Here is a 27,500-nt window from a genome sequence, read left to right on the forward strand (position 1 = left end):
GTGTAAGCACTTCCTTACATGCACGGATGCGCCTCTTCCGCTGACCATACGTACGCTTTGCTAATTCCTAGAAATCTAAACAAAAGGCTAAGGTTCATGGTTTTCCAAATTAAAGTCCGGATTCTCATAAAACCTGTAGCTATTCCATACTGCTATTTTCCTTGGTCCCTATGACCCGTAGCTTCTTTTGTTATCAGGGCAACAGTAGGTGCATTGTTTCTTTTGTATCATCTATTCTTTCGTTCTCCAATCACATACCGCGTCTGGAAAGCTACAGGGTCTATCCTTTTTATGGATTCTTTAGATCAAAATCAATTGCAAGGTTGTCGTAAAGAAACAGAGAACACGTTTTATAATTCTATAATCCGGATTTTTCCTAAAGAAATGACGCGTTTTGGCTAGTATCATTGTTGCTGGTTACCTCACTTTCGCAGGCCAAAGCACAGTGCCCAGAGGGAATTCAGTGCTATCCGTTAACTCTGATAGCGGCCGCGACAATCGTCGCCTTTTTTATGAAAGCCACCGAATTTCTCCGAAAGTGTTCCGTACGAAGCACTGAGTATTTATAATTGTAAGGCCGCTGCTAGTTCAGACCTTGAGAGCCTGCATTACTTTGGTGCGTGGTGGACTCAATTTATCTTGCAAGACGGAGAAGAACGAAAAGAACGGCTCTAAACCCAGTTACCAATACTAGAAAGGAACACTGCGTAACTCATAGGAACAATGTAAGGAGCCAGTGGTTTTTTTTTAAGAACAGGGGAAGCCTCATTCAGGTGCCGTTGACTGACTTCCTAAGCTTAAGCTTCTGAAGGGGTGCCATCCGACCAGCCTTTCCTCATTAAAAATATTGTTTAACTTTAATTTATCCAGCCTAGGTCTCGTGTAATTTCTGTGTTAAGTGTTGTAGGGATGTACGGAACAGCACGAGCTCTTCTCGTTCGGAGCTTGAGGTGTACATGGTCACACTACAACTGCTTTTACTTCTCAAATTACACCATATTTTAACCTTCTCGTTGATTTAATAGGACCCGTAGCGTAGTTGATTTTCGCTCACACGCAGGATGCCAGCGTTCCGGGTTCGAATCCCTGCGCGTTCCAAAGTACACTCAGCTTTCCATCCAGCTGAGGTCGGTAAAATGAGCACCAGTATTACCGGGGGATAAGTTGTGCATGAAACGGGTAGAAATGGCGCCCACCCTAGTCGAAAATATGGTAGAAGCTAGTGGAAAAGGAGCCTTCGTCTGTCCCTCGACTGCGATCAGCAGTCTCTTGTCTTTGGTTGATTTAGATTGCTTTCTATTTTTGGTTAATAACTTAAGGTGGCTTACTACAGTTTTCCGAAGAAAAAGATCAAGGTTTTGGAATCTGTGAAATTAAAGCAACAGGATGTCTCTTCTGAAGTGTTAGTCACTGCAATTGATCTAAAATGTAATTTTACTGAACAAATAAATGCAAATCAGGGGAAAATGCTAAACATAGTGACCGAGCTCCTGGAGGGGGTACTGGCTACGAGACACTTCGAAGGTTTTTTTCTTGAAAACCAGCCGTACAACCCCACCTCAAAATTTCAGGATTTCCGAAGTGAGAAAAAATAATTATGTAGAGAAATAAATAGTTAAATCTGCCAGACAGGTTTTCACAAATGGCAAAAACGTCGATTTTCGTCTGTTTTTGTAATAATAACTAAAAAACTGTCTAATAGAACTTTTTGAAAAAATGTTGACGGTTTTGTCTACATGTTGTTTACTAATTCGCAAAATTTTAACCCTGGTTGTACGGCTAGGTTTTGAGAAGAAGGCCTTTGAAGTGTCTAGTTTTCAGTCCCCCCTCCAAGGAAGTCTTTCACTATATTAAGCGTTTTCCCCTGATTTCTATTTATTTGTTAGGTAAAAGTACATTTTACATCAATTGCAGTGACCAAGACTTCACATGAGACATCATTTTGCTTTAATTTCACAGATTTCAAAATTTTGATATTTTTTCTTCGGATAACTGTAGTAAGCCACCTTAATTGCACAATCGTCATATTCTTTGGGAGTCCTTTATGATGAATTTTATCGTTGGGATTTCATTGTTGTCAGGCCTCATTTCATTCATTCGTGTGCTGGCCGAGATCGCTAATGGACTGTTAGCGGCTGCCAGCGGCTCCTGTATATGCTGATGTCCGATCTCACCCATAGATGGATTGCTTGTAAAGCGAATTTGAATATGTAACCAGAAAATGCGCTATATAAATTCATTACCATCATTACCATTATGTATCAAACTCGCACTGAATTTTGATCTTCGTGCATCATTTAGGAGCTGCAAAGTTCCGCAGAATTTTGCAAAGGCTGAAGCCTCGAATAACGATTGTGGAGGAAGCCGCTGAAGTACTAGAGTCACACATTGTAACTTCCTTGACTCCCGGATGTCAGCATTTGATTCTGATTGGTGACCATCAGCAACTCCGTCCTAATCCCACGGTGTTTGATCTGGCAAAGCACTATAACCTGGACGTGTCACTCTTTGAGAGAATGGTAAACAATGGAATGCCTTTTGAGCGGTTGCGTTTACAGCATCGAATGAGACCAGAAATATCCAAAATGTTGGAACACATTTATGTTAATCCAAAGTTGGAGAACCACGAATCTGTGTTACATTTCGAAAATATAAAGGGCGTGGCTGGCAACATGTTCTTTGTGGATCATGACCAAGGCGAGGTACGGGGTGGTTGTTGTTTCTTTTATAATATTCAAGTTAAATGTTAAGGATCTTACGTTCCATAGTTTCCGGTGCATTAACCTTTTTTTCGTTAAGCTGCCGTTAAGATCAAGCTTTACCTTTATCTTGAATCACTTGTATGATTTTCCTATTTATTAGTATTCTCAAGAGTCCATCACCCAAGAGTGAAATTTTCCCCAAATTGGCCTAGTCCCCATCAGCGTCAGAAACGTTTTGGGGGAAAATATACAATAGACTAAATCAGCTAATTCAATGTTGTACCCGAATAAAACCTTTTGTTCCAGGCATTTTCATATCATTTAAATGCCAATGCTACACAAACAACCTTAACCCCGGGAGATCTGAATTGGGTACAACATTTGGTCTATTGTTTGTTTTCCCGCAAAACTTGGTTACGGGTTTGGTTTTGGTTCTGTTTTAAAACAGTCATTTTTCTGACGCTGATGGGGACAATCTTACTCTTGGATAATGGACTCTTGAAATTCTTCTAAGTGCCTTGTGGGACAAAATACCGATCCGAATACAGTTTCTTCGGAAAACGTTTGACGAGGCACATTTCATTAATTACTTTTGCAGGATTTTCTGGAGGAGGGAATGAGCCGGTCAAATGAACACGAAGCCAAGTTCCTAGCTTCCCTTTGTCGTTACCTAATCCTTCAAGGCTATGACAGAGAACAAATCACAGTCCTTACAGCTTACACAGGGCAGTTAATCCAGCTCAAGAAGGAAATGCCCAAAGATTTCTTCCGCGGAGTACGAGTCTGCGCTGTGGACAACTTTCAAGGCGAAGAAAACGACATAATTCTGTTGTCACTCGTTCGAAGCAACGAAGAGGGAAAAATCGGCTTCCTTCAGACAGAAAACCGCGTGTGTGTCGCATTGTCTCGAGCAAAAAAGGGGTTTTTCTGCATCGGCAACATCAGCCTTTTGAAGGAAAAGAGCGAATTGTGGTGCAATATTATAAACGACATGGAGGAAAGAGGAAATGTTGGAAAAGCTTTGACACTCACCTGTCAGAATCACCCGAAGAACGTGATCCAAGCAGCACGTGCGGAAGACTTCAGGCAGGCACCCGAGGGAGGATGTACAGTGCCTTGCAACACCCGACTAGAGTGTGGTCATGTTTGCGAAATGGCTTGTCATCCAACAGATCCGAAGCACGAAGACTACAGATGTAACAAGCCATGTGCGAAGTCGCTCTGTACCCTCAACCACAAGTGTAAAAAAAGGTGCTTCCAAGAATGTGGTCCCTGCATGCAACCCGTGGAGAAGGTCCTCAATTGTGGCCATTTCCAGATGGTTCTTTGTTTTAAGGATCCCTCTGAAGTGAAATGCCATTCACTTTGTGAAAAGATTTTGCCATGTGGGCACCGATGCCAAAATAAGTGCTCTGAAGATTGCACAGTCAAGTGTGCTGCCAAAGTGAAGAAAACCTGGCCCTGTGGACACGAGAATGATGCAAAATGTCACGAAAATCCTCTGCATATTCCTTGTAATGCGACATGTGGTGTAACGTTGAAGTGTGAGCACCCCTGTGCCGGTAAGCCTGCTTTTGTATACGTTTGCCAACAAGACGACTGTCTAGCACTCACTTCGGTCCATTATAGGGGTTATATAGTTAGGAGTATATTCATGTAGCAGAACAAGTGCACCAAAATTTCAAAAGACGGGTTAATGACTTTGAACGAAAGCATTAACATTTTTGGTCTATGGAGCGAATCACATGATTGAGGAATCATGCAGATTTGTGTCGACATGCTTCTACTCCCTTTCCTTCCTCTAATCGGAGTAACCATACTCAACGACGTTGATGATGGTAACGCCAACTGAAATAGAGCGAGTTTCAATCGAGTGTCGTAAAACCAAAACCAAAGTAATTACTTAGGCCAATTACAAGGGGCGGAGACAATCCACTAAACTAATCAAAACTCGAAGTAATTACACGTAGCCGACACAAAGCTCGGGAAAATGTGCACGCGCAAGCCACGATTGGTTTTGGTTTCACTTCTGATTGGTTGAAAAAATGGCGTAAGAGCTGTGAACCAATCACTAAGTGAAGTAATGCAAAACCAAAGCAATTCGCTGATTAATTTTGAAATTCAATTGAAAACCGCTCTAGGACGCCACTAAACAGCTTATTTCACCAGGGAAAGAACAATAGCTTCCCACCCTTTGTATTCCCCTGCTCGTGTGTTTTCCAGTTTGGTGCCTTTCTTTGCCGTCATTTGTCCGGTTTCCGGAGATCGCACCTCACCGTTAAAATCTTTCTATAAATCTCAGTAAGCTCATACGAGAGGGTGGACCACCCGCTTGCCGAGATATCGGGTACAAGGTTGGAAATTTTGCCATATAAACACTCCATCCCCTGGTTAACGGGAAGGAAGTCGCTCTTAACTACATAAAGACAATGGTTGTTAAGGACGATTTTTAGTCGAGAGCCCTACAGAAAGGTTGCATGGATGGTTCTTTGAAGTAACTTTTTCAATGGAAATCTGACATCACTTCAATCAGAAGGCGCATGCACAACAAGTCCCAGTCCCCTGTCGTGCGTTTCAGTAAAATCATAAGGAGGAGGCAGTTTTTTCACCGGATGGGAACCATCCCATCATTTTTCGTAAACTTTAGCATGGAATTTCTATTTGGATAAAACATGGAACTGCTATTTTAGAAAGTTTCAGAGGAGGGCCTTATGACGTCAGAATCTTTTGAGAAATCGCATTTTCAAATCCTTGCTACAGATTTTGTGTTAGAATGTTCTCATACTGTTGCGTTAAAAATTTGTGAAAAACATAGTTAACTTACATAATTAGGCATTTTCTGTTTTGGTCACGGGATTTAGCAAATATGGTTGTGAGTCGAACGAGACAAAGAAATTTTAAATAGAGCACACTTGGCAAAAAAAAAAAAAAAAATTACTGTAAAGGGACTCAAGAGATAACTATTTGAAGGGGTTCAAAGAAACGGTTTGGTATTTAAGATTGTCCGGCCCCTTGTAAAGTGAAAAGAATTTTGAGGTTCCTTGAACAAAGAAAATCAAGAAATTCTTGCCAGGCTTGTTTTTTGGATCTCACCGGGCTGAAAATTGTCATATGATCGTTAACAAAAGCTAGTTTCATCCTGGAAACCGAGCGAGGTACTTGGTACACCTTGAAGGAAAAGGTGTGCCACACGTACTGGCTTGCAGCCATAAAGCCTGGTTTTCACTTACGACCCAAGCACAAGTGCAGGCATAAGAGAGCTTATTTCACCGTGAAAACGGGGTTGACGCAAGCATGAGACAAGCACAAGGATCAAAAGGTGCCTGCGGTTATGCTTTGCTACGTCTGGCCAATTAAAGCATTCGCTCCAGATTCCCCGCTTCTAAGAATTTGAACAAAAGGGCAGACGCTGTGGGTGATTTTGATGCTTATGTTGACGTTCGTTTTCACTAGCATAAGCTGCTTATGCTTGTGCTTGTGCATGCGTCGCTAGTGAAAACCAGGCTTTAGGGAGCTTCAGCAACGTCGACGGCAACGAGAACGTCACAATTTTGCATATTTAGTGGGCAAAAACACGTGCGATTTTCATTTTTGTCCATTTCTTTGCCGTCGCCAGCAAATAACAACGTGAAACAACCAAAGGACGTCAGCACTCGGAGATAAATTTTCGTTTTCTCCCCTAAATTACGCGTGACTCATATTGGTTTCATTCTTTAGGGACTGCCACACCATTGTCATGTTAGAAAGCTTGGAATAGTCGCGAAGTGATTACAATAAGCGAATTATGTTATGAGATGACTTACTCGTTACCGTTCCCGTCGTCGTTGCTAAAGATCCCTAAATCCCTGGTCAAACTGTACAACAAATTTGGATCCAACATGCATCAGTTGGTTGTCAATGTCTGTTAAGGTAGTGGCAAAACACTGTCCAACATTGCTTGACGAATTCAAGTTCAAGTTGACGCTAAATTTGAAAATATGTCGCTAAAACTGTAACCAGAACCCCTCGTAGCGTTTGTGCCACTCGAGCTTTTGGAGGACGGAAATGACCGATACAAACGAGAACAGACTAAAGAATGATTTAAAGAGAACGTGTAGAACAGTTTACGTTCGCTGCAAGGTACATCCCCGTATACGAGATGATGAGAATGACAACAGATCAATTTGCAGAAATTTTAAACACTCTCCAAAGAAAGCAATCACGATAAAGGGGACTAAAAGTGTCCCTCAGATATGGCCTTGCTTGATACGCGCTGTTTAAATTTTTTGGCTATTCATCAATGATCATGAAGTCCTCTTCGTCCTTGTCCGCCACCCTTGTTGCAAATGTGCTAGAAATAAGATAACGATTCGTGGTTGGCTAGCAGCATGAACGTGACTCGATTCAGGACACAAAGTTTTTGGAAGAGTGGCAAAACACTGCAACATTGTTGCGTCGAGCAGGATTCTTGGGCGTAATGTTTGATCAAAGCAAACTCTATCCAACACTAGATCGAACAAAAAGTGTTGGAAGAACATCTTCCACTGAACATGGGCTGCCAAACAGTCGAACAATGTTGGATCGAGCAAAATCAGTGGAGCGTTGAATCCAACTTCGTTCGATAGTTTGGCCAGGGCTTTAAAGTATATCCAGTGAACCAACTCTCACAGTGAGCTTTGTTCTTTTGTGCCAGAGGGAGTGATCCATTGTGAAACGTGTCGTATCATGTTGTTCGAAGGGCCAAGTCACTAGGATGGCTCATTACACTTTTTCTTGTTTTAAATAATTGAGAAAGTCTTGAACTAGAAGTTACGCGTTATCTCGCAGTCTAAACGCTTGATGCAGGAAGTGTACCTTTCAAATCACTTCAAATTCTTTGTAGAAGAAATATTGTTGGTAAACGAAGAACTTTGGGGAAGAATTGACTTCTTCAAAGGGTTAGAAGTCTTAAATTAATGAGCCTCTTTTAGTGCATGTTTAATCCTTCTTTACATTTTAATATACTTTAGGTACCTGCAGTAGCTGTTTGCGGGGCCGTGTTCATAAGCCATGCCAATCTGTATGTGCCCGACCCCTTTTCTGTGGCCACAACTGCTCTGAGCCTTGTACCAAAAACTGTCCACCCTGCAAGGAGCCCTGCGGAAACTCCTGCAAACACAGTAAATGCAAGAAGAAATGCGGTGAACCTTGCAAACCCTGCAATGAGCCGTGCATCTGGAAATGTGAGCATCACAAATGCACCAAGCTATGCTTCGAGCCTTGCAATCGTGAGCGTTGTGATCAACCTTGCAAAAAACGCCTCCCTTGCAAGCATTTATGCATTGGTCTTTGCGGGGAAAAGTGCCCCAAGAAATGCCGCGAGTGTCACAAGGACGAAGTCACAGAGATTTTCTTCGGAACCGAAGACGAGCCGAATGCACGATTCGTGGAGTTAGACGACTGTGGTCACCTGATTGAAGTAGAAAGGATGGATCATTGGATGGATCAAGCACAGGAAACCGACAATGGAAAAGCTGTTGATGTACAGCTTAAGCGCTGCCCAAAGTGTTTGACTCCCATTCGGACCAGCCTGAGGTACGGCAACATCATTAAGAAGATCCTGGCTGACTTCGAAAAGATAAAGAAAAAGATCTTGCTAGGTGAAGAGCAGCGCAGAGCTGTAGTAAGCAGGCTAAGACTGAAGACTCGAAACATTGTGAAATTTCCCGACGACCAAGAGCAACTCACGAAGGCGCTTGAACACTCCAGCCTTACCGATGAACAAGTGAACGTTTACGAGAACCAGATCAGCTTTTTGTGTTTTCTTCAGGCGCTTAAGGATAAGATTGAAAAGGGAATTGAAAGTGACAGTGAGAGAGCAACAAAAAGCCACCTGGTTTATGTCCTACTGGAAACTAAAGAAGATCTTCAAAACCTGGTGGAGGAACTTCGGAAGCGTGTAATGGGAATTCGCGTTCGTTTCAGCGATCAAGAATTGGAGGAACTCAACGAAGAGATGTACCGAACACAGCTCGCTGTTGACGTAAAATTGCTTAAGATGCAAATTAAAGTTCGGGGCATCAGTTTGGATGTTTTTTATTCATCGTTACTTAATCAAATGCAAGGAAAACTGGATTCAGGAAAGGTCATCGGTAAGACTGACACATTTCACTCGTTTTAGACTGGTTTCTCTGGTTTTCCTTACCTGTTTATTTATTTTCTTTTCATATGATCCAATCTTATTCAAACTAAATTTTATCTTGGTATTTCCTGTCAGAGCACTTTTCACTTGCCTCGTGCCCAGACTTCTCTCAAATCATCATTACGCTTTTTTGGTAGTTCGCGTTGAACTTCAAGAAGGGCCTGCGTAGAAGGCAACGTTTTACACCAACCTGTTTTTTGCATGTTATGATCGAAACTAAAGCCCCGTCCACACTAATGCTTTTTCCAAAACCTCCGTTTGTATATGACCGTCCACACTAAAACGATCGAAAACGGATGTTTTCAAAAACGAAGTTCCGCGAAAACGGAGGTTTTCAAAAACACTTTTGAAAGTGGAGACTTGACAACGGAGGTCTATCGCTCTAGACTGGATGGTGAAAACGGAGTTTTTTGAATACGCGTGACGTCATAATCATTTTCATGCCTCACTTTCCCGCGCGTTCAGACGAAGACTAAAGCCTGGTAACAAAAACGCATCTTTACATCTCTGTTTTCAGTCTCTAGTATGGACAGCCGAATAGGATGTAGAAACGCTAGTGTGGACGCAGATTTTTTATCCGTTTTCAGGGACCTGGAGGCTTTTGAAAACGCATTAGTGTGGGCGGGCCCTAAAAAGCAAGGAACACATACCAAACCAAAGACAAAGGGAAAACAATAGAAATAACGTCAATTGAAAGTTAACTTTCTCGTGACTGTTAATTCTGGCACATGTGATTTGATTCTTATGAGAGTTTAAACGTTAAGCGTTTAACTATTTTCTTCGCTCCTTTTGTGAAAGATAAAATAGTCACTTAAAGCATATTACGAGAAATTTGCTTAAAGGAGCTAAAATGTTATCCTCCCCGCCGATTTGTGTGAAATGTTTAAATGCTTGCATTTGAGGTGCCAACCTGCCATTAATTTCATGAATTTTTAGGCAAAGATGACCGAGAGCGCTACACCAATCACATTAAGAGGATCAGGGAGCGGAATAATCTAACGGTGTTCTATCAGGACGTGACTCGGCAAGAAAAAGATCTGATTGTCAAAGCTATGGGCTTAACACAAGGACATTGGTTCAAGTGTCCTAAAGGTACGCAACGTTTTAAGGAGAAAAAAGAATATCATTTTATTATATATTTCTTAGTCAAGTTTCAAACTACATTACAATCTTTCGGGATAATTTTGTGATTTCTAGGTTAGCTAAAGGCATAACGTCATGGATAGTTTTAAAATCACTGTCTATACAATCGGACAAGAATGTAAATATCAGATACAATTGAAAATTTGTTCGAATTAAATTTATTATAAAAGAAATTAATTAATAGACCGTATTCGTATTCTCAGTATCGGATTCAAAGTAGCTTGCAATGGAGGCTAATGCGGGGAAATATCTTAAAAAGTATTTGTATTTGAAAAGATTTCCCCACATTAGCCTCCATTGCAAGCTAGTTATAGTCCAATACTGAGTATACGAATATGGTCTATTGAATTGACTTCTTGCGAAATATTTCCGACAAAGTGTTCGATTCCCTATTATAATATAATAAGGATATTACGCGCACTCTCATTGTTCAATAGCTGTGTTTAGATGAGAATATGGAAACACGGCTGTGACATCACACGAATTTTGATTGGTTATGTGTTGTCAGGTGCGCGTTTTGATTGGCTGGTAGGAAATATGAGCGTGTATCAAGAGAATCTGTTTCAATCAAGAATTTTCCTTCATTTGTTTCCTTCATTTGTCGAATTATCTTCGAGAAATATTTTATAAAAGCAATAGAGGACTTTTTTTCCGTGTTTTCATAGCCTCATCTAAACACTCGAGGAAGTTGGCAGAATTCTCGACAGTTATGCAAACCCTCGACTGCGTCTCTGGTTTGCATAACTGTCTCAAATTCCCCCAACTCCCCCTCGTGTTCAGATAAGGCTATGGAAACACGGAAAACGTCCTCTATTGCTTAAATATAATGTGAAAAGGCGATGCATGGCACATGCGGGAAACCAAACAAAAAGAATTCTTAAAAGCCCCTCTACTGTTCCGACTAAATGGAACAATTCAATTGTAAGCTCTATGGCTTTTCTAAACGCCGTTCGAGGAGGGTGTGATACAGCAGACGACACCAAAGACCTCTAGGATAACCCTTTCTCGAATCAGTCAAATATGTGCCATATGCTGCGTCTGTTACAAAGTGAGAAGTACATAGCTACCTGGCAGCCGATTGGCTGAATTGCGTATTTACAGTTTTAACTATATTAAAAAGTTATATCTGTTGCGAAATACATGTATATACTAATCATTGATGATATATTTACCCGACATAAAAGGGAATTTTAAAACTATGCAACATTATTTTCCAGGCACGAGCTCATTAAAAATGTACTTCTGAAACGCCGGTCTATTTTTCAATTCTTTATATCAAAGTGCCTATTACGTGATTTTCTTCGTCATTTAAGATGGAATTAAATGTCTTATTACATACAATTTGATTATAATTTAATACTGTCAGTGGGAATTGCCGCTCTACCGTGCTTTGGGTCTCACAGTACTCAATACACAGGTAAATAATGACTAAAGCTCTCTTCTGTACACGGGTGTGGCTCGTTCTTTAAATACGCCGGAAGAGGAATTACATTGGAATAAGACCAAGTAGGGTTTCAGCGCAAAGAAGTACCGAGCAAGAAGATTCTCGGTGATTTTGCCTCGTGAAAAAGCTGGCGTATTTCGGATTTTTCAAATCCCTCTGCAGCGTTCGTTTATGCCCAGAATGCAAGAGAGTAGATGCTTGCCGATTTTGATAGGCGTTACAAATTGTGCCATTACCTTTTTAAAAAAATGTAAATGCTTTGTTTATAGCGGGTAGAGCACTTAGCTATCAAGCTAGTTTACAGGCACTCCACTTTTAACGATCTGAAAGAAACAATTCAAACTTAACATAAAGATGATCAAGAACCCCAACTGGCAGGAGGCAGCCACTTGGCTATTCACAAAGCGTGGTGGAGTTGAATCCGGGACAGTCGAAAACAAATCCAAACTCTTTGTTCAACTCTGAAATTTACTAAATACATTTCTTTCATTCAATTATTGTTGGAAATAGACTTAAACTTTACGGGATACTGCTTGTTGGATATCAAAATTGGGCATAAATCTAACTACTTGTATTTCTGGATGCAAGTGGGTGGAGCATCTAGAGAGCTTTATGGCTGAAGCAAGAGCTTGTATTTTTGATCCTAGGTCATATTTACTGCATCACAGAGTGCGGTGGAGCTATGGAAGAAGGCCGCTGTCCAGAGTGCGGCTCATCTATTGGAGGACAGAATCACCAACTGAGAGCGGATAACCAATTGGCCAGTGAAATGGATGGCGCACGCTACGCTGCGTTTTCTAATTTAGCCAATATCAACAACTTTGACTTGCGTGACTTCAATTGATGCTGTCATATTTGTAACAGTTTCCCGACGTTAAAACAGGCGGAGTACGCACAGTGAATCTGAAGGAGTCAAGCTAGGGTCCGTGATAGTTTGTTTCAAGGCACGTTCTAAAGTTTTTCATTTTGATTTGTCGGATCAGGGGCCCGTTTCTCGAAAGTCCCGAAAAGCCATTTGTGAAACTGCCAACCGCTTCTTTTTTGACATGTTTTCAAGGTAACAAAAAGCAAAATGACAGTGAAGTTTGACGACTTAAATCCTCTCCGTTCTTGAGACACAGGGGGAATTTCGACACCCAAAAATAGCCCGGAAAGTTTCGGGACTTTCGAGAAACGGGCCCCAGTCCCCGTTTCAGTCCCGAATGTTCTCGGGCCTTTTTCGGGTGTCACAATTTCCTCTGAAACTAAAGAACAGAGAAATTCTAAGTCATCAAAGTCCACTATCATGATTTTGCCTTTCGTCATCTTGAAAACATGTTAAGAGGCTAGCCTATCTGAACAAACGGATGGCCGTTTCGTAAATGGCTTTTTCGGGTCCCAAACATTTCGGGACGGGTAACAGACTTCGGCTTTTTAGAGTTTTCTCTGAATCCACCTCTTACCTGGCTGACTTACTGCGCGGAGATGACGGGGACGCGTTCGCATAAGTGTAGTTTGTATGTTTTTACAATTTATCATTTTAAGTGTTAAAGTATAGCATATGTAGTTTTTCGTTGATGACGTCGTGCTTAGACTTCAGTGTTGAAGATATCAATGACGCCACCTATTGTGCAATGTGAAAACTAGAACCTCAGTGACTGCCGAAACAAAGTTCCTTTGTTCCTGTGATTAGTATATTTGAATGACAGAAGAATGTCTGTTAACCTCTTCAATTTCGATAATTGTTTAACTTAATACAGACTCCATGACAATGCGCTCGAAGTACTTTTCTCCGCGACCCGTCGTCGCATTATACGAAATGAGTAATTTGCACAGGAAGACATGTTTAGGGGAATCTGCAGTTGAATCTGCAGACGTCGTTGTTTGCATAAGCGACTTGTGAACGTATTATTGACATTGTGGCATTATGCCCCGCACACGTAGATGAGTGACGAGTAATGAGCCAACCTAAGCCGTCAGTTCTTTCTTTTTTTTTATTGACTGACACATTTGAATAACAACTGATATGAATAGAGTTCAATAATTTCGCTTTCAATATGAACTCCAAACGTCACAATGAACACTCTGCATCGTAAATAACAATTTTAACTAAATTAATTTTCAAGTAGGAAGTTTATTTAGTGTTTTGTCTTTTCCTTTGCTTTAAGCAGTGGGTACTTTATACTTGTTATCATTTTAAACAGTCACTTAATATTATCGTATAAACTCTTGTTCTTAGGCCATCGTAGCTTCATTAGGAAAATAACACAAACAGCGGTGAAAAAGTGTGTTGACTAGCATACGAAACGTCAAGTTTTATAAAAATGTGTTGGAATACAATGTTTATCACCGCTGTTTGTGTTATTTTCACTTAATATTACTTTTGGGCGAGTTATTTCAAATCGACCGAGCGAGTAAGGAAGTTTATTTAGTGTTTTGTCTTTTCCTTTGCTTTAAGCAGTGGGTACTTTATACTTGTTATCATTTTAAACAGTCACTTAATATTACTTTTGGGCGAGTTATTTCAAATCGACCGAGCGAGTAATTATGGTGAGGACGTGTTTAGTGTCAAAAGCGGAAAAATGTAACAAATTCACCACAAGAAACTCGTATCATTTCTGTATTAGTATCTTTTTCAGTTTCAAGACTTGACCAAACAACGCTGGGAAGGAAGCCTTAGTCATTAGAGTTTTGTCCATATTTTAACAGGGGAATTGTAATATGGATTTTTAACATAGATTTTTAGGAAGACCGAAGAACATTTCTCAGAAACTACTGAGAAAGGTGAGAATTTCTTAAAAGTAGTAATGTGTGCTGAACTCGAGGGCCGTAGAGAATATCGACACTAAAAACCTCTCGGGGAAAAAAAAAAAAGAACAATTAAAAATAAAGATGTAATTACTCTTCTCCTCTCCAGAGGTGAGGATTCGGCTCAGATTATTTATATATATTCCTAAGTTGCATGGAACTCTTTGACAATCTTCAAAGAGAGTGACGTAAGGCACAGTTTCGAAATAATATCACGATAGAATTGTCCCCACGTTCGGGAGACCAGCCACCGTTGTAAAATTAAAGAATCGCTGAACTTGGTAGAAGATGGGCAACAGTATATATTTTGTCGGAGAATCTCAAATGGTTAGCATTTAGTTCTGACGTATCTGTAAGCAGTCAAACTCGGGATATTGGAAGAATAAAGTGAGAGGTCTGGATCCGATTTGCTAAATCTCTATGTCAACTTTCATCAGTGAAATGGGAAAGGTCCTTTTGACTGAAGCTTGTTTACGAATCATTGCTTTATATGGGGTCACAATGTTCCTACAGAAGCGTCATTTACCATCTCGTTACCAAAGCCATTGATCTCATGTCTGCTCATGATCCCTCTCCCCCCCGCTCTATCTCTCTCTCGCTCTCTCTCTCCAGATTTTCAGTCAGTTTTAACTGTGAACACACGGTCCGCCAAGCTCTTGTTCAGTTTAGCATTCGTGGGTATGTCTCGACGTCAATGGCCTGATTAAGTTGGTAAATTAGCATAGCCCAAGGATATGAAATTGCTGTGGACATTATTGCGAAGGGTTAAACATCACCCTTCACTTTAAGTTGCTTTCTTTTTTACTTTTTAATCTTGGAATCTTCTTACTATTACGCACGTTTCGACAACAATGTCCGCAACAATAGTCCCTTTTCGAATTTTACCGAGTTACCGCTGAATACGAACACCAATGACACATTGATACAGGGTTAGTCTCGACGTAAAGTAAAATATTCACAAAAACCGGCAGGAAAGATACCCGAAATTTGAAAATTAACCAATAGAAATAGTTGTAAAGTTAACAGGTCATCTCGCTGGAATTTGTGAATATGTTCACTTTAGGTGGAGGCTAACCTTGTAAAAATGAGCTCTCGGTGCTTTTATTCATCGGTCATGGCGAACTCGAAACTGGACTATTTCATAACCTTTGGCTATACAATTTACCAAAAAGAAGATAACTATTTAAAAGTAGATTTTTCAACTTTTCAATATCTTCCGTTTACCTGTCCAAACTGAGAGGAACTATCCAAAATGCATTTGGAATTGAACGGAGAAAAATGGCGTTCTGGGTTATGTCAAGTTACACTTGAAAAAAACTAAGTTTGACGGAATTTTAGACATTTTTCTCAAATTCATTTACACTTAACACAGCATGACCGCATTCTTAATTTTGATATAGAGTTACCTGAACTCCTGATAATCATAAAGGAACGGAATTAAGACTGATAGTAGAGCAACTTTGAAGCGGCGACTGTGTGACCACGCCTGACAATTTTACAAAGCGTCCGGAAAGAGCATCTTGGCGCACTATTTTCCATACGACGTGAAACTTCGACTATTGCCTCATAGTCGGAGTCTTTTAGCCAATCAAAAAGCTAGAAATGCAATAGTCGGAGCTGAAAATTTACTAAATCTTGTTAGCTGATTTATCGTTTACCCATATTTGTGAATGTAACCTCACATTTCACTTTAAATCCGACTTACTTTATGATTAAAAAGCACTCCATTCTGAGTTGAAGTCTCTTAAATAAGGAAAATCAACGCCAGGAAGGCAAAACTATCCTCTGCTCCTTGCAAGTTCTGCCAGTTCATCGCCACACTTTTGACTCGCCATCTTCACTTGATTTGTGATCCTTCGCCGTATTTCCCGTTGTATTGAAACAATATCAGTCATAAAGATAAGGTAATGCTGAAGTATTTCAAATGACTCATCATCTTTGCATTCATTGTGTGACGTCCTTTTGGAAACATGCGATGAATAGCACTACATCCGCCATTTCTCATGTTCTTCGGGGTGATGAGGCGCATGCGTAACGTTAGTCTCCTTTGTTTTTCTTCGGCCTGAATGGACGGGCTCCACAAAGTCTTGCGTCTCAGTTTACGCAAATACATTACACCTTTCCATCAAATCATGTAGAAATCTAACGACTGTGGTATTTTGAAATGAACAAAAACCATTTTTTGAGCCTTGTTTTTAACCAGCCCCGTTGCCACAGCAAGACAGCAACCTTAGCCAAAATGCGAAAATAAACTCTTCTGTGGTTTACCTTGACTCTTGCAAAAATATCTAAAAGATAATGGGGAATTAAAAACTGTTAAACCACCTTAAATTGTTCAACAGACTTTTTTTTTGTCACGATGCTTTGAGTTTGATTGTTTAAAAGTAATTTCTGGCAAAACTAAACAAAATAAACTGCACTTCCTTGATATAGCCCCTTATTAAAGTCACAAGATAAGTTGTATCATAAAAATGTGAACAGGCACGTCACAGTTATTCTCTTTACTTCCCGGAAATCCAATTTCGATTTCTCAGAAAAGGTGGCCACAGTTCATTGGCTAAAAGTATTGTATAAATATATTCTCCGCAAAAAAATATGTATTTCCTTGGGGAAATTCCATAGTGAAAAGAAAAGTTTGCAGCCTTTTAAAAAGATTCGAACCAATTTTTACAGACTATATAGCTCTTTGCGGACATCACTGATTGACAGAGTTGATCGATCTGACAGAATCTACAGTGGAAACTCGAATTTTCGCGACCATTCGCAGGTAAACTATAATTTAGTAATCATCAATAATAAGCTTATCATGTTGTAAGCTTGGTTTACTTCAACCCCTGCAATTCGAACGATCCTTGTAATTGATTCAGGAAAACACTTCCTCTCCAGTTGCTAGCGATTTCAAAAACGCTTTAAGACTTGTTTGCTTTAACACATGTTTGGTCATTTATTTCAGTCGCCATCCTCCGACAGTCAATCATATGAATATTCTGCGAGCATAGCATTTATTTATTTTGTCCAGCGAAGTACGATTTTCGTGTTCGGTCATACGTTTACAGCTCACTCGTCGAGAAATAAAATCTGTTTTACTACAATAGTTAATACATTAGATATTCTTATATGGCGCAATTTCCACAGCTCATTGTTCCTCAGTTTCTTGATTATTTTAATTTCGATTATATGAAGAAGGAACCAAGCCTAGAGTAAAGTGAAACACCTCATCTGTGTCTGATGAAATAAAATGTCGTCCCCTTTCTTACCCGCTAACGTGGTTAGTAAACCGAAACTGCATAATTTCACTTTCGATTCGGTTCAGATTTACAAGAACTAGACGCCCCATGAGCGTACACTGGGTTGCCTGTGGGACGTCTTGCTCAAAAACAGAAGGGACTGAGTTGGGTGGTATTGAACTGTAGCGTTCCAGTCATTTTTTTCAAGTAGGGGGTCATTAAGACCATTTAAGGGGTCACTCAGAGGTAGAGCCAGCAGAGGCCCTTTGGCTCACAAGTTCATGCAACTAAACAGATCTTTTTCTGAGGTTAAAAACCTGGCTACCAGCCTATTAATCGTTTGTCAGAAAGAAAAAATTCCTGTCGTCTTTAGAAAAAAATACGAGGAAGGAGTACGTTTTTGCAAACGTTGGCCGTGTAGCACTTATATTTTGAACAGACTTTACTGATTAGAGTGTAATGTGAAGTGCTAGGTTTCTACCCCATATGAACCATGTGAGCGTTAGCCCTACTAATGGAAATGGGCCCATTTCCATTAGTAGGGCTAACGCTCACAGTAACGCAGCGCTTTATTCCATATTGTCAACTGAGGTGCGTTTTGTCTTCCAGGAGATTCAAGTTGTCTTTGCTTAATATGTAGCTCCAATAGTACACGATATTGTTTTGGTATTGTATATCATTGTAGTGCCATGGTAGAAGTCGTAGGTAAATAGCCCCCCTGAGAAGACATGTGGTTACTAGCAAAGTACTAAACCCAGAAAGGTGAAAAAAAAAATAAAAGGGAATCGAGAAACATTGGCTTCTAGGCTGACATGTTGATTCCTCACAACTTCTCTTCACCACAAGTTTAAACGTGCACTCGGGAGCGTCTGACAGCTTTGTAATACAAAAGTTCACTGAAGTTTCCCTGTCCGGCTGGGTTAGTATCTGGATCTAAAAGATGTACCACTTTGTAACAGAAGCATAGAACCGAAAATTCTATTTTAACGCTCAAAAATGCGAACTAAGCAAGGTACAGATTTTGTTATCTTTCTTTATGCAAAACAAACATTGATGCAAAAGTAAATAAATATTTTGCCATCAGCAACAATATTTACGACATGAAAACAATATTAATTTTTTGAACCGCGAAGTTACCATGAAAACAATATTCATTTTGAACCGCGAAGTTACCATCAGCGAAAAACATTTTGAGAGATTTTTGCTACGTTCAATTTTGTTATTGTACTTTTGGCTGCACAAGTAAATCACAAAATCGAAAGTGATATCGAATTTAGCGGGCGCCGTGATCAAGTTACCGCGGCGTGTTTACTCGCGAAACAGTGAAGCATCTGTGTCAAATGATGGCAAGATACCCGGGTTTTTGTTTTGTTAGTTTTCTTTATCGTTCAAGTGTTATAAAGTTTGACAAGAAATGTGCGAATTCAACACAAAGATCACAATCGCCCAACTCTTGAGGTTGACCATTGTTTCTGCAAAGTCAAAAGTTTACTCTTCAATACGAGGTTATTTATCACCAGGTAATTCAATCGTTTTGGAAATAGCAGCTACTTTATTATTCATCAGCGTCACAACGTTTTGCTGATTTTGGGGCTCATTTTGTCGAAACTCAAGCAAGCTTCCAAGAGAACTGTTTATTTTCGTGACTTATGCACTCGCTGCTTACAGTGCACTACCACAAAAATCCTCCCGTAGCACATTTCAACCCACGTATGCAAATTTGTTAAGCTCGAAAATTACACAACATGATAATAAATTCACAAAGGCTGGAAATCTCACAAAAACCTTTTCCAGCGAAAAATTTATTGAAGCAAACAACATATTTGCTAGGAGAGAACAAAAACCCTTCCTATTTCAATTGCGTGCGTGCAAACAAGACACAATCCGTGTCACAAAGCATATGCAATTGAATAAATTTCTGACAGTTCACATCAAATCCTTTCGAAAGAACCTTGACCGTAAATAATGAAGCACAAATGAGACAAAAAGCTTTCATTCAAATAATTTCTTCACTGTCACATTTCCAATTTTTTTCCTTTGCAGAGTTGAGTACAAAATAATTGTAAATTGCCAGACAACTTAGATGCGACTTTAGTAAACACTGTGATGCATTCAAGGCGTTCGATTCCTTCCATGTTTTTTAAATCCATAAACATTTTGCCATTTGATTTCAGTGTTGTATATAATACCAAGTTAGTAAAATATTAGAAACAAAGCTCACTGTTACGGCGAAAAATGAATTTGTTGTCGAAGACCATAGCTTGTCGCTTTAAAGATTCCAGATATTTATTTTTTATTTCCTGTCTTGTTCATCCAGTTGACTTTCCATTCCTGAGCTCCATGAGGGAATATTTTGTTTAAAGATCCACTAAAACGCCCTTCTTGTTACAATGACTTTCGACGCCATAGAAGGTTACTGACAAGAATTAGTGAAATTTCCAGTTGTTACCGGAAGACTGTGCAGAGTTGAGTGGAAATAAATACAAATAGCCAGACAACAGAGATCACAGGTCCACTTAAGGTGTTCGATTCCTTCTCTGTCTTTGTTGAACCCATAAGTTACCAGAGAATTTTCATTTGGTTTCAGTGTTGTACATAACAGCACACTTGGCAAAATATTAGAAATACAGCTCATTTTGATTTTGGCTCGACGTGCGAAAGATTGTTGTCGAAGTCCATTACTGGTCGCTTTTAAGATTCCAGATATTTATTTTTCACCGCCTGTCTTGTTTATCCCGTTGACGTTTCATTCTTTAGCTTCATTCGCGTTACAATTTTTCGACGGCATTGCAGCTTAATTAAATGTTCTCCTGTGTGCACCAGAGAAATCTACGCATTACCCCACCCCCCTCAAACCTAACAAAATACGCACAGAAGACTCTATGCATAAAGACACCACTTAACAGGGGAGTGACAGGCAAGACTTTTACCAACATGGAAAAAAAATTAAAAATATATATAAAAAAAAACCCCAGAAAATTACCCATTTTCCTACTGGGATTGCCATACTGGCAACTCAGTAATTACACGAAGCCTGAGTGTGCCTTCCGCTCTTGCATGACGTCATAAGAACACGTGATGTTTCTTTTTCTTTTTTGAGAGATTTGAGTTTTGAGTGTCGAGTGATACTTATGTAAGGTTGAGTCTATAATACAGTCCTGTGGTGTGATGTAACGAACCAGTGCGATAAGAATGTCATTAGGGCACACTAAGCTTAACTTGTAAAAATTGTTGTGGGATTCATACGTACGCATCGACTAGAGGGTACCAAAAGTGAGAAATCGGATCTAAAAATGTGCGCCGCGAATTTCTCGATCTAATATAAAGAGAGATCGACATGATATGAATCGACAAAACAACCGATCAGAAGCTATTACACAGGGGAAGAAAGGTGAGGAAATGTTATCGCCTTTTTTCTCACATCTTTGTTTCGGGTCTCTTGGTATTACATTCAATTTCTAAAAGTCGAAGATTGAACTTGGGTAGCCCGTGCGGAATTAGGGAATTTAAGCAAAGACGTCGGCTGCGGCAACGACAACGTCAAAAAGCAAAAATATGATTGGTTAAGAAAGGGAAAATACTGGCGCTTTACGAATTTCCGTGCATTTGCCATACTCTACTGAACAACAACGTGAAATCCCCAAATTTTAGGTTTTGGGGACAACACGAGCAAGGGGTGTGCGCTCGTTCGATTTTGAAATCACACGTATGATTTCAGACCAAATTGCACTCCACTCAGTTCAATTACCATTATTAATTCTCTTGTCACAGAAACCTTGACTATGAGCGATCAACTAATATACCTTGATTTGAGGGTCTCAGTGGGCTTTCCGTTAGCAGTGAAACAAAAAAAAGTTAGTAACCGTTATGCGTGAAAATTACCAAAAAAAAAGAACTGTTAGCCGTGATAAAAAAAAAAAAGCATTTAGCGTGATTTGTTTTCAAGTTTGAAAAGTGGGATCGAGAGTATTTCGAAATATTTAGAGACTGCAGAACACTAGACACCGTTTTACCCCCTCTGCCCTGCTCTCTGACATTCTGTAAAACAAGTCCCAAATAACGACCCAGTTGGAGGTCTTGACAAAATGTAAGTCGCATTGTTGATGACCAATGACCTATTCTAAGGCCACTTCGGAAAATACCATAATACTTTTTTGTTTGTCCCCCCAAATCTTGCATAAGCATTGTTTCCAGTTTCTCTTGGAACTTACAATGGTCCCAAGAGGAAACAAAAACAATACTTATTTAAAATTTGGGGGGACAAACAAGAGTATTATGGTATTTTCCGAAGTGGCCTATTCAATATGTGTACCCCAAAAATATGTGTACAGAGAACCCCAAAAAGCAAAAATACAGTTTAGTTCCATTTTCATCAAGGAACGTTTCTTTGTTTTTCATATAAGTTAACCGTGACGGGAAAAAAACCGTTAGCCGCGAAAAGGCAACTTTTTAACCGTTAACCGTGAAAGCTATTCTTCCAGGAGTCCCTCTCGAGTGACTGTTTTTTCCGACCTAGTACTAGTTTATGTTAGAACTTTTCCGCTATGAATTCAAAATTAATCGTTACGTCACCCATTGTTATTAATATGCCAACCAGAACTTAATTGGCTGTTGAAACAATGACTTTTTTTGTTCCGTGGTTGGCAAATTTGAATATCAAAATAAATGTGACGTCAATGTTTGTAAACAAGAAATATCGCTATTCATGCATCTCTGCATTGCACATGCAGGGATTAAAAACTTTTGTTTTGCCCCACTGAAACTCGTTCCCAAACTCGAGGCAGCCCAGGGTACGAAATCTATCATTGTCTATGGCCAATACGGCCGCCGTGCGAATAAGGCCCATACTTGTCGAGAGAAATCGTTCGAAATATGGATCGCATGTGAAAACGATACCTCAGAAAAAAGATGAGTGAATTGAGAGCGTCAAGCCATACTAGGCTTTTCGAAACAAAATGACAAAAATATCGACTCAAAAGGTACTTGAACTCTTTTCGCCCCATATCCGATTATCTTATTCGTTTTGTTTCCATAGACCATATCCTGTTGATGGACAACTGGCAAGCCCTGGGCGCAGTCGCACGTGAGCAAGGACGCCACACTGGCCTTATTAACCGACCTCACTCTTTAGGTTCCTTCGGGGGTGGTACAGTCGGAGGCAGAGGTAGGGGGCGTGGAAGAGGTTGGCGCGGAGGAGCGACTCGTGGAAGAGGGGGGCGAAGTGGAGAAGGACGACCTTACCAAGTTAGGCTTGGATTCAAGGCACTAGAGGAGCTGGATACGAAAGCCCCTGATGAAATCGTTCTTGATTTAACATCCACCCGATGTTTTCCTGCTACAGAACTTTTGCTCCAACAGTCGGGCATGAAGGATGACATGGTCGTTCTGATCACAAGCATCCTTGCCAAAGCGTGCGCTTGCAGCTCAAAGGAATACCTTATTAAGCTATTAAACTTACTACCGAAATCCCCATTCTTTGCACTCCACCTAAGAACGTTCCTTAATAGGATAAGTGCTTGCAGAATGCCTGCCACAAACATCGCTACGTTTTTAAACAATGTCATAAAAATCATGAATGAGTTGCTCCGGAGATTCCCGAACTGCTATGCCGATCTTCCAGTGGCTGAGTTGTATTGTGGAGTCATGTTTTTATCCGACACGGAACAAATAGATGGAAATCAGGTGGATAGAAATTCTCTCTTAAAGGACGCGGAAGAGCTCTTTAAACTAAGAACCCAAAAGGCGGAAGACTTAAAGAAACGGGAGGAGGAAAAGCAATCGAGAAGAAGACCACGGAGAGATGGTATGATTTCCTTTTTTCCATGAATGCAAGCTTCTTTCCAGAGCCCGCCCTTCCCCCGGCGGAAAAGCCTTCAGAACAAGTTTGGCTGGATTAAATACACTCCAAAAAGCAGCTTTAAACTGAATAAGCAGCTAAACTGCCTTTGCCACTTCCAGGCTCTCGGTTGGTGGGGACGAACGAAAAAATGGTTCGGATCGTACTCCTCCTCGCGCTCGCTTTTTCCGTCTCGATCCGGACCATTTTTTTCGTTTAATTAGCTCGTCCTCACCAACTGAGAGCCTGGTACAGGCTAAAAGTAATACACTCAATCCTCAACTTCAATGTGATATGAGAAGGCGGCATTACGGCCGTTAGTCGAGTGTCAGGTTACAGTGTGTAAAATGACAACCACCCTTAGATTGCAGTACCAGCTCATATATTAGTTTTCAGTTGCGAGCATGCGCAGTTGGTTCAGAGGTTGAATTTTTTTCTGTTTTACGCTCGTCAGAACGGATAAGTCAATACAAAGGTTGCTAATTTGCTTCGAGTAGTAACGGTAAGCCTACAAGCACTACTTTAAGGGGATCGCTTCACATGAATGGCAATATAAAAAAATCTGCATTTCGAAAGCATTTAGAACTAAATGTAACAAGTTTCTGAGGTTTTCCCTCTGAAAGTGGCATCAGTATACTAGTTTATTCTTTTCAAGCAAAAGAATATGAGATAAGAGAGCCCCATATTTGGCTCTATCCGATAAAAATAATTAGAAATGCATTATTAGCGGAGCTCCGCGCGCGCGCCCAAGGCGCGCAAGGGCTACGGGTGGACACAGCGCCCGCAAGGGCTACGTGGCCCTTGAGGGCGAAGGGTCTAATTGTTTTAGTATCACCCAACTAGTCGGACAGAAAAGGCAGTAATAAAGTTAGCAAATGCAAGTTGAAAATATATTTATTTGGGAATAAAACGAAAGAAAGCCTCACGCTTTTCGCTACTCGAGGACTATTACTAATAGTCCTCTAGTAGCGTAGCCAATCCAAATGCAGGATTTGCATTAGTCCACTAGTTGGGTGATACTAATAAGGCATAGCTTGTTTTTCTTGTATGCTAATATTCATCTCTCACAATTTGAACCATTGTTTTGAGTCCAGAGGGACACGCTCTTTGTGGAATGTTTTTAAGCCGTTCAAAAAACTCGCAGGCACGTTTTTTATCGGGTCTAAAAACACTCGGCTACGCCTCTTGTTTTTAAACCCCGATAAAATTTTTAAACATTGCATATCATCATCGTCATCATTATCGTTCTCGTTCTCCTTCTCAACTGCAAGCGAAACAAAGTTGAGAGAATTCCAAACTCTTATGGTGTCTGTAGACATGTGTCCTCCTCATTTTGCACTTGTCTATCACTTAGATAATTAATGCAAATTGATGAAAGATGTACCCTGACAAACTTTCCATCCTATCTTAGCTGGACTGAATGATGATGACAACCCGCCGGACGATTTTCGGACGCTTAGCGTTGTTCCAACTCAAGCGGACGTGTTGTCCGGAGAGCGACCCTTTCTCAGAAGGAACAAAGTAGACGGGAGCTACAACAGCTCAGAGCATTATTTAGACGTTCAATTTCGGCTCCTTCGGGAAGACTTCGTAAGGCCTCTCCGTGAAGGGATCGCGCAGCTGTTGGAACGTATCGGTTCTCCTAAGATTGGTGCCTTGCAGGACATCCGCGTGTATAAAGACGTCCAAATTTTGTATCCTATCTGTACATCAAACGGATTACAGTACAAAGTCAAATTTGACAATACTAGGCTGAGGAATGTCCGCTGGGAGAACAGCAAGCGACTGATCTTTGGCTCGCTTATGTGTCTGTCAAAGGACAAGTTTGAAAGTTTTGTCTTTGCCACTGTGGCTAATCGCGATGTTAAAGACCTCCAACAGGTGATTAATTAATAATATATCCAATAGTTCCAATAAATCGCTCGGCGACTCCTCCCGATACCTACCCTTATGTGCAGCAGCTATGCAGACGTAAACTCAATTTTGACAAACTTCACGACGTGTTTCTTTTGGTCAAAACGTCAACTATCGTTTTGTAACGGCACAAAGGTTAGATTAAAGGGGGCTTTTATGTTTAGCAGAACTATAAGTTTAGTAAAGAGTTTTTTTCCTATTTTTAGGGAATAGTGCAGATACAGTTCATTAATCTATCTGATATGTTGAGACTTGAATCAGGAGACGTGTACCAAATGGTAGAAAGCACCGTGTACTTTGAAGCGTATCGCCACATCCTGGAGGGACTAAAAGAAGTTGATCCAGCGCATCTTCCTTTGCAGGTAATGGATACTCAGTCAAGGGGCTATGTCATGGGAGCCTCGCTGTTTTTCGGGCAAAGTGGTGGAGAAAAAATTTTCCATGTATTAGGTGCGCGATTTTGAGGAAAAAAGAGCCTATTTATTTTCAAAATTTAATCAATTTCCACCCTTACCTTCCGTAACAGTAATATAGTTTTATTTAAGTGAACTCCAGCGCATTGGATGACATGTGCATGTTTGCTTTTTTTTAATATTTAATTAGAGGCAATTATTCGCTCTACTGGAGAGAAGAAGCTAATTTGGCGTGGCAAAGCCACCCTTACAAGTTTTAATGATTATTTCAAAATTCTTATAGAGAATGGACTGAAATTGCATAAGGCCTACTCAATATTGAAAGGGAACCGTAGAACCATCGCATAAAAAGAAGGACCTCCCTTTTTATTTACAGAATCTTTGTGACTTGTAATTTTAAATTTTCAATAATATTCTGAATGTCGAGTTGGCTGCAGCATTCTTGATCGGATTTCTGTGTTTGTTTTATTAAACAGAAGTATATTGTCAATTGCGAGAAAGAAGTTGAAGCACCGGCGTATCTGAGGAACAGATTTCGTGAACGAGTGACTTTTGACTTCACGCCCATCATGAGAGAAGAAAGTCGGTATGCTATCTATTGACTTTTTTTTTCAAAAGCAAACTAGTTTTCCATTGCGATTTCGTTATCCATCTGTTGTCTCCTTCCATTCTATTCCACCTTTTATAATTCCATCTTGCTCAGTTTCATTGCATTTTCTGTCTCACAACCCATCCCATCCAAGCCCATTATATTACGTCTGGCTGACTTTTAAGAGAACCCAATGGTTTTAGGTTTACTTAGAGATGCTCCGGGAATGCACTTAAAGTGCCCCTGACCCCAAAAATTTTTTTTCGCCAAAAGAAATCTTTGCACCTGTTCGAAACGCATTGCGGTCATTTTTTCCTTTTTCTAACAAATCCTACCTCTTTATAAGCTTCAAAACTTGCGAAAAGCCAAGTATCTTCTGTTCACGGCCGAGTCGGAAGGGGAGTGGGTCTATTCCTGATTTGACGTCACAATCTACTTTGCATGCATGTTTACAAAGAGTTAATGCGATGTAAATCAGTTTGTGACGTCATATCAGGAATAGACCCACTCCCCTTCTGACTCGGTCGTGAACAGAAGATGCTTGGTTTTTCGCAAGTTTTGAAGCCAATAAAAAGGCAGGATTAGATAGAAAAAGGAAAAAAGCCGCATGCGTTTCGAGCAGGTACAAAGATTCATTTTAGCGAAAAAAATATTTTGGGGTTAGGGGCGCCTTAATTAGATGGACAGCGCTTTTGATTAGCGACACGAAGATACCCCTTGCTCTCCTCTTCCCAAGTTCAACATCACTGACATTGATTCCGCGAATTAAGGCAATTAATGTCATAAAGTTTTCCACATACTCCAGTCCTCTAGTAAAGATAAACAGCTGCAGTTAACCCCACCAAAAAATAATGCTAACCATTACACTTACCTTACTGTTGGAAACGGATAGCAAATGCTTAGACTTAAGGACGGCGCCTACTATAATAGTTGTTATTACGCATACGTTCTGCGCATCTCGAGATACTCAGGTTTCCTATTGGTGATGCATACTAATACCGGTGTATTTTTGCGCGTTTTAAAGCTATCCGGAGAAAGTGGATCTCAGTAAGTACTCTTGGTATCCAAAAAGAAAATTGGGGGTAACCACGCAATTTTGAGAGATAATAGCCGTTTTCACGGTTAGTTTTTTTCATTTGCAGTACAATATAATATAGCATGTATGTGAGGCAATTTCGGGCTATTTTGTAGTTTTAACCCGAAATTGCCTCGCATCCACGTTGGATTACATTGTAATGAAAATAAGAAAAACTAACCGTGAAAAGGGCACTTAAGCTTCAATTTG

The 27,500-nt window shown here is 40.3% G+C and overlaps 2 protein-coding genes across 2 annotated transcripts in view; both read left to right on the forward strand.

Moving 5' to 3' along the window:
* Window positions 1-14,637, forward strand: part of LOC138043537 (NFX1-type zinc finger-containing protein 1-like) — a 47,792-nt gene extending 33,155 nt beyond the window's left edge. The window contains exons 13-17 of the mRNA XM_068889862.1: window positions 2,302-2,702; window positions 3,301-4,264; window positions 7,691-8,812; window positions 9,799-9,954; window positions 12,097-14,637. Coding sequence (XP_068745963.1) covers window positions 2,302-2,702; window positions 3,301-4,264; window positions 7,691-8,812; window positions 9,799-9,954; window positions 12,097-12,293 — 2,840 coding nt within the window. The 3' untranslated portion in view covers window positions 12,294-14,637. The remainder of the gene's footprint in view (window positions 1-2,301; window positions 2,703-3,300; window positions 4,265-7,690; window positions 8,813-9,798; window positions 9,955-12,096) is intronic.
* A 2,225-nt stretch (window positions 14,638-16,862) lies between these two features.
* LOC138043538 (NFX1-type zinc finger-containing protein 1-like) overlaps window positions 16,863-27,500 on the forward strand; it is a 62,340-nt gene continuing 51,702 nt past the window's right edge. Inside the window, exons 1-5 of the mRNA XM_068889863.1 lie at window positions 16,863-17,003; window positions 22,499-23,266; window positions 24,711-25,180; window positions 25,420-25,575; window positions 26,103-26,212. Coding sequence (XP_068745964.1) covers window positions 22,513-23,266; window positions 24,711-25,180; window positions 25,420-25,575; window positions 26,103-26,212 — 1,490 coding nt within the window. The 5' untranslated portion in view covers window positions 16,863-17,003; window positions 22,499-22,512. The remainder of the gene's footprint in view (window positions 17,004-22,498; window positions 23,267-24,710; window positions 25,181-25,419; window positions 25,576-26,102; window positions 26,213-27,500) is intronic.

Source organism: Montipora capricornis, chromosome 3, assembly GCF_036669925.1.
Source record: "Montipora capricornis isolate CH-2021 chromosome 3, ASM3666992v2, whole genome shotgun sequence".
NCBI classification, from domain to species: domain Eukaryota; kingdom Metazoa; phylum Cnidaria; class Anthozoa; order Scleractinia; family Acroporidae; genus Montipora; species Montipora capricornis.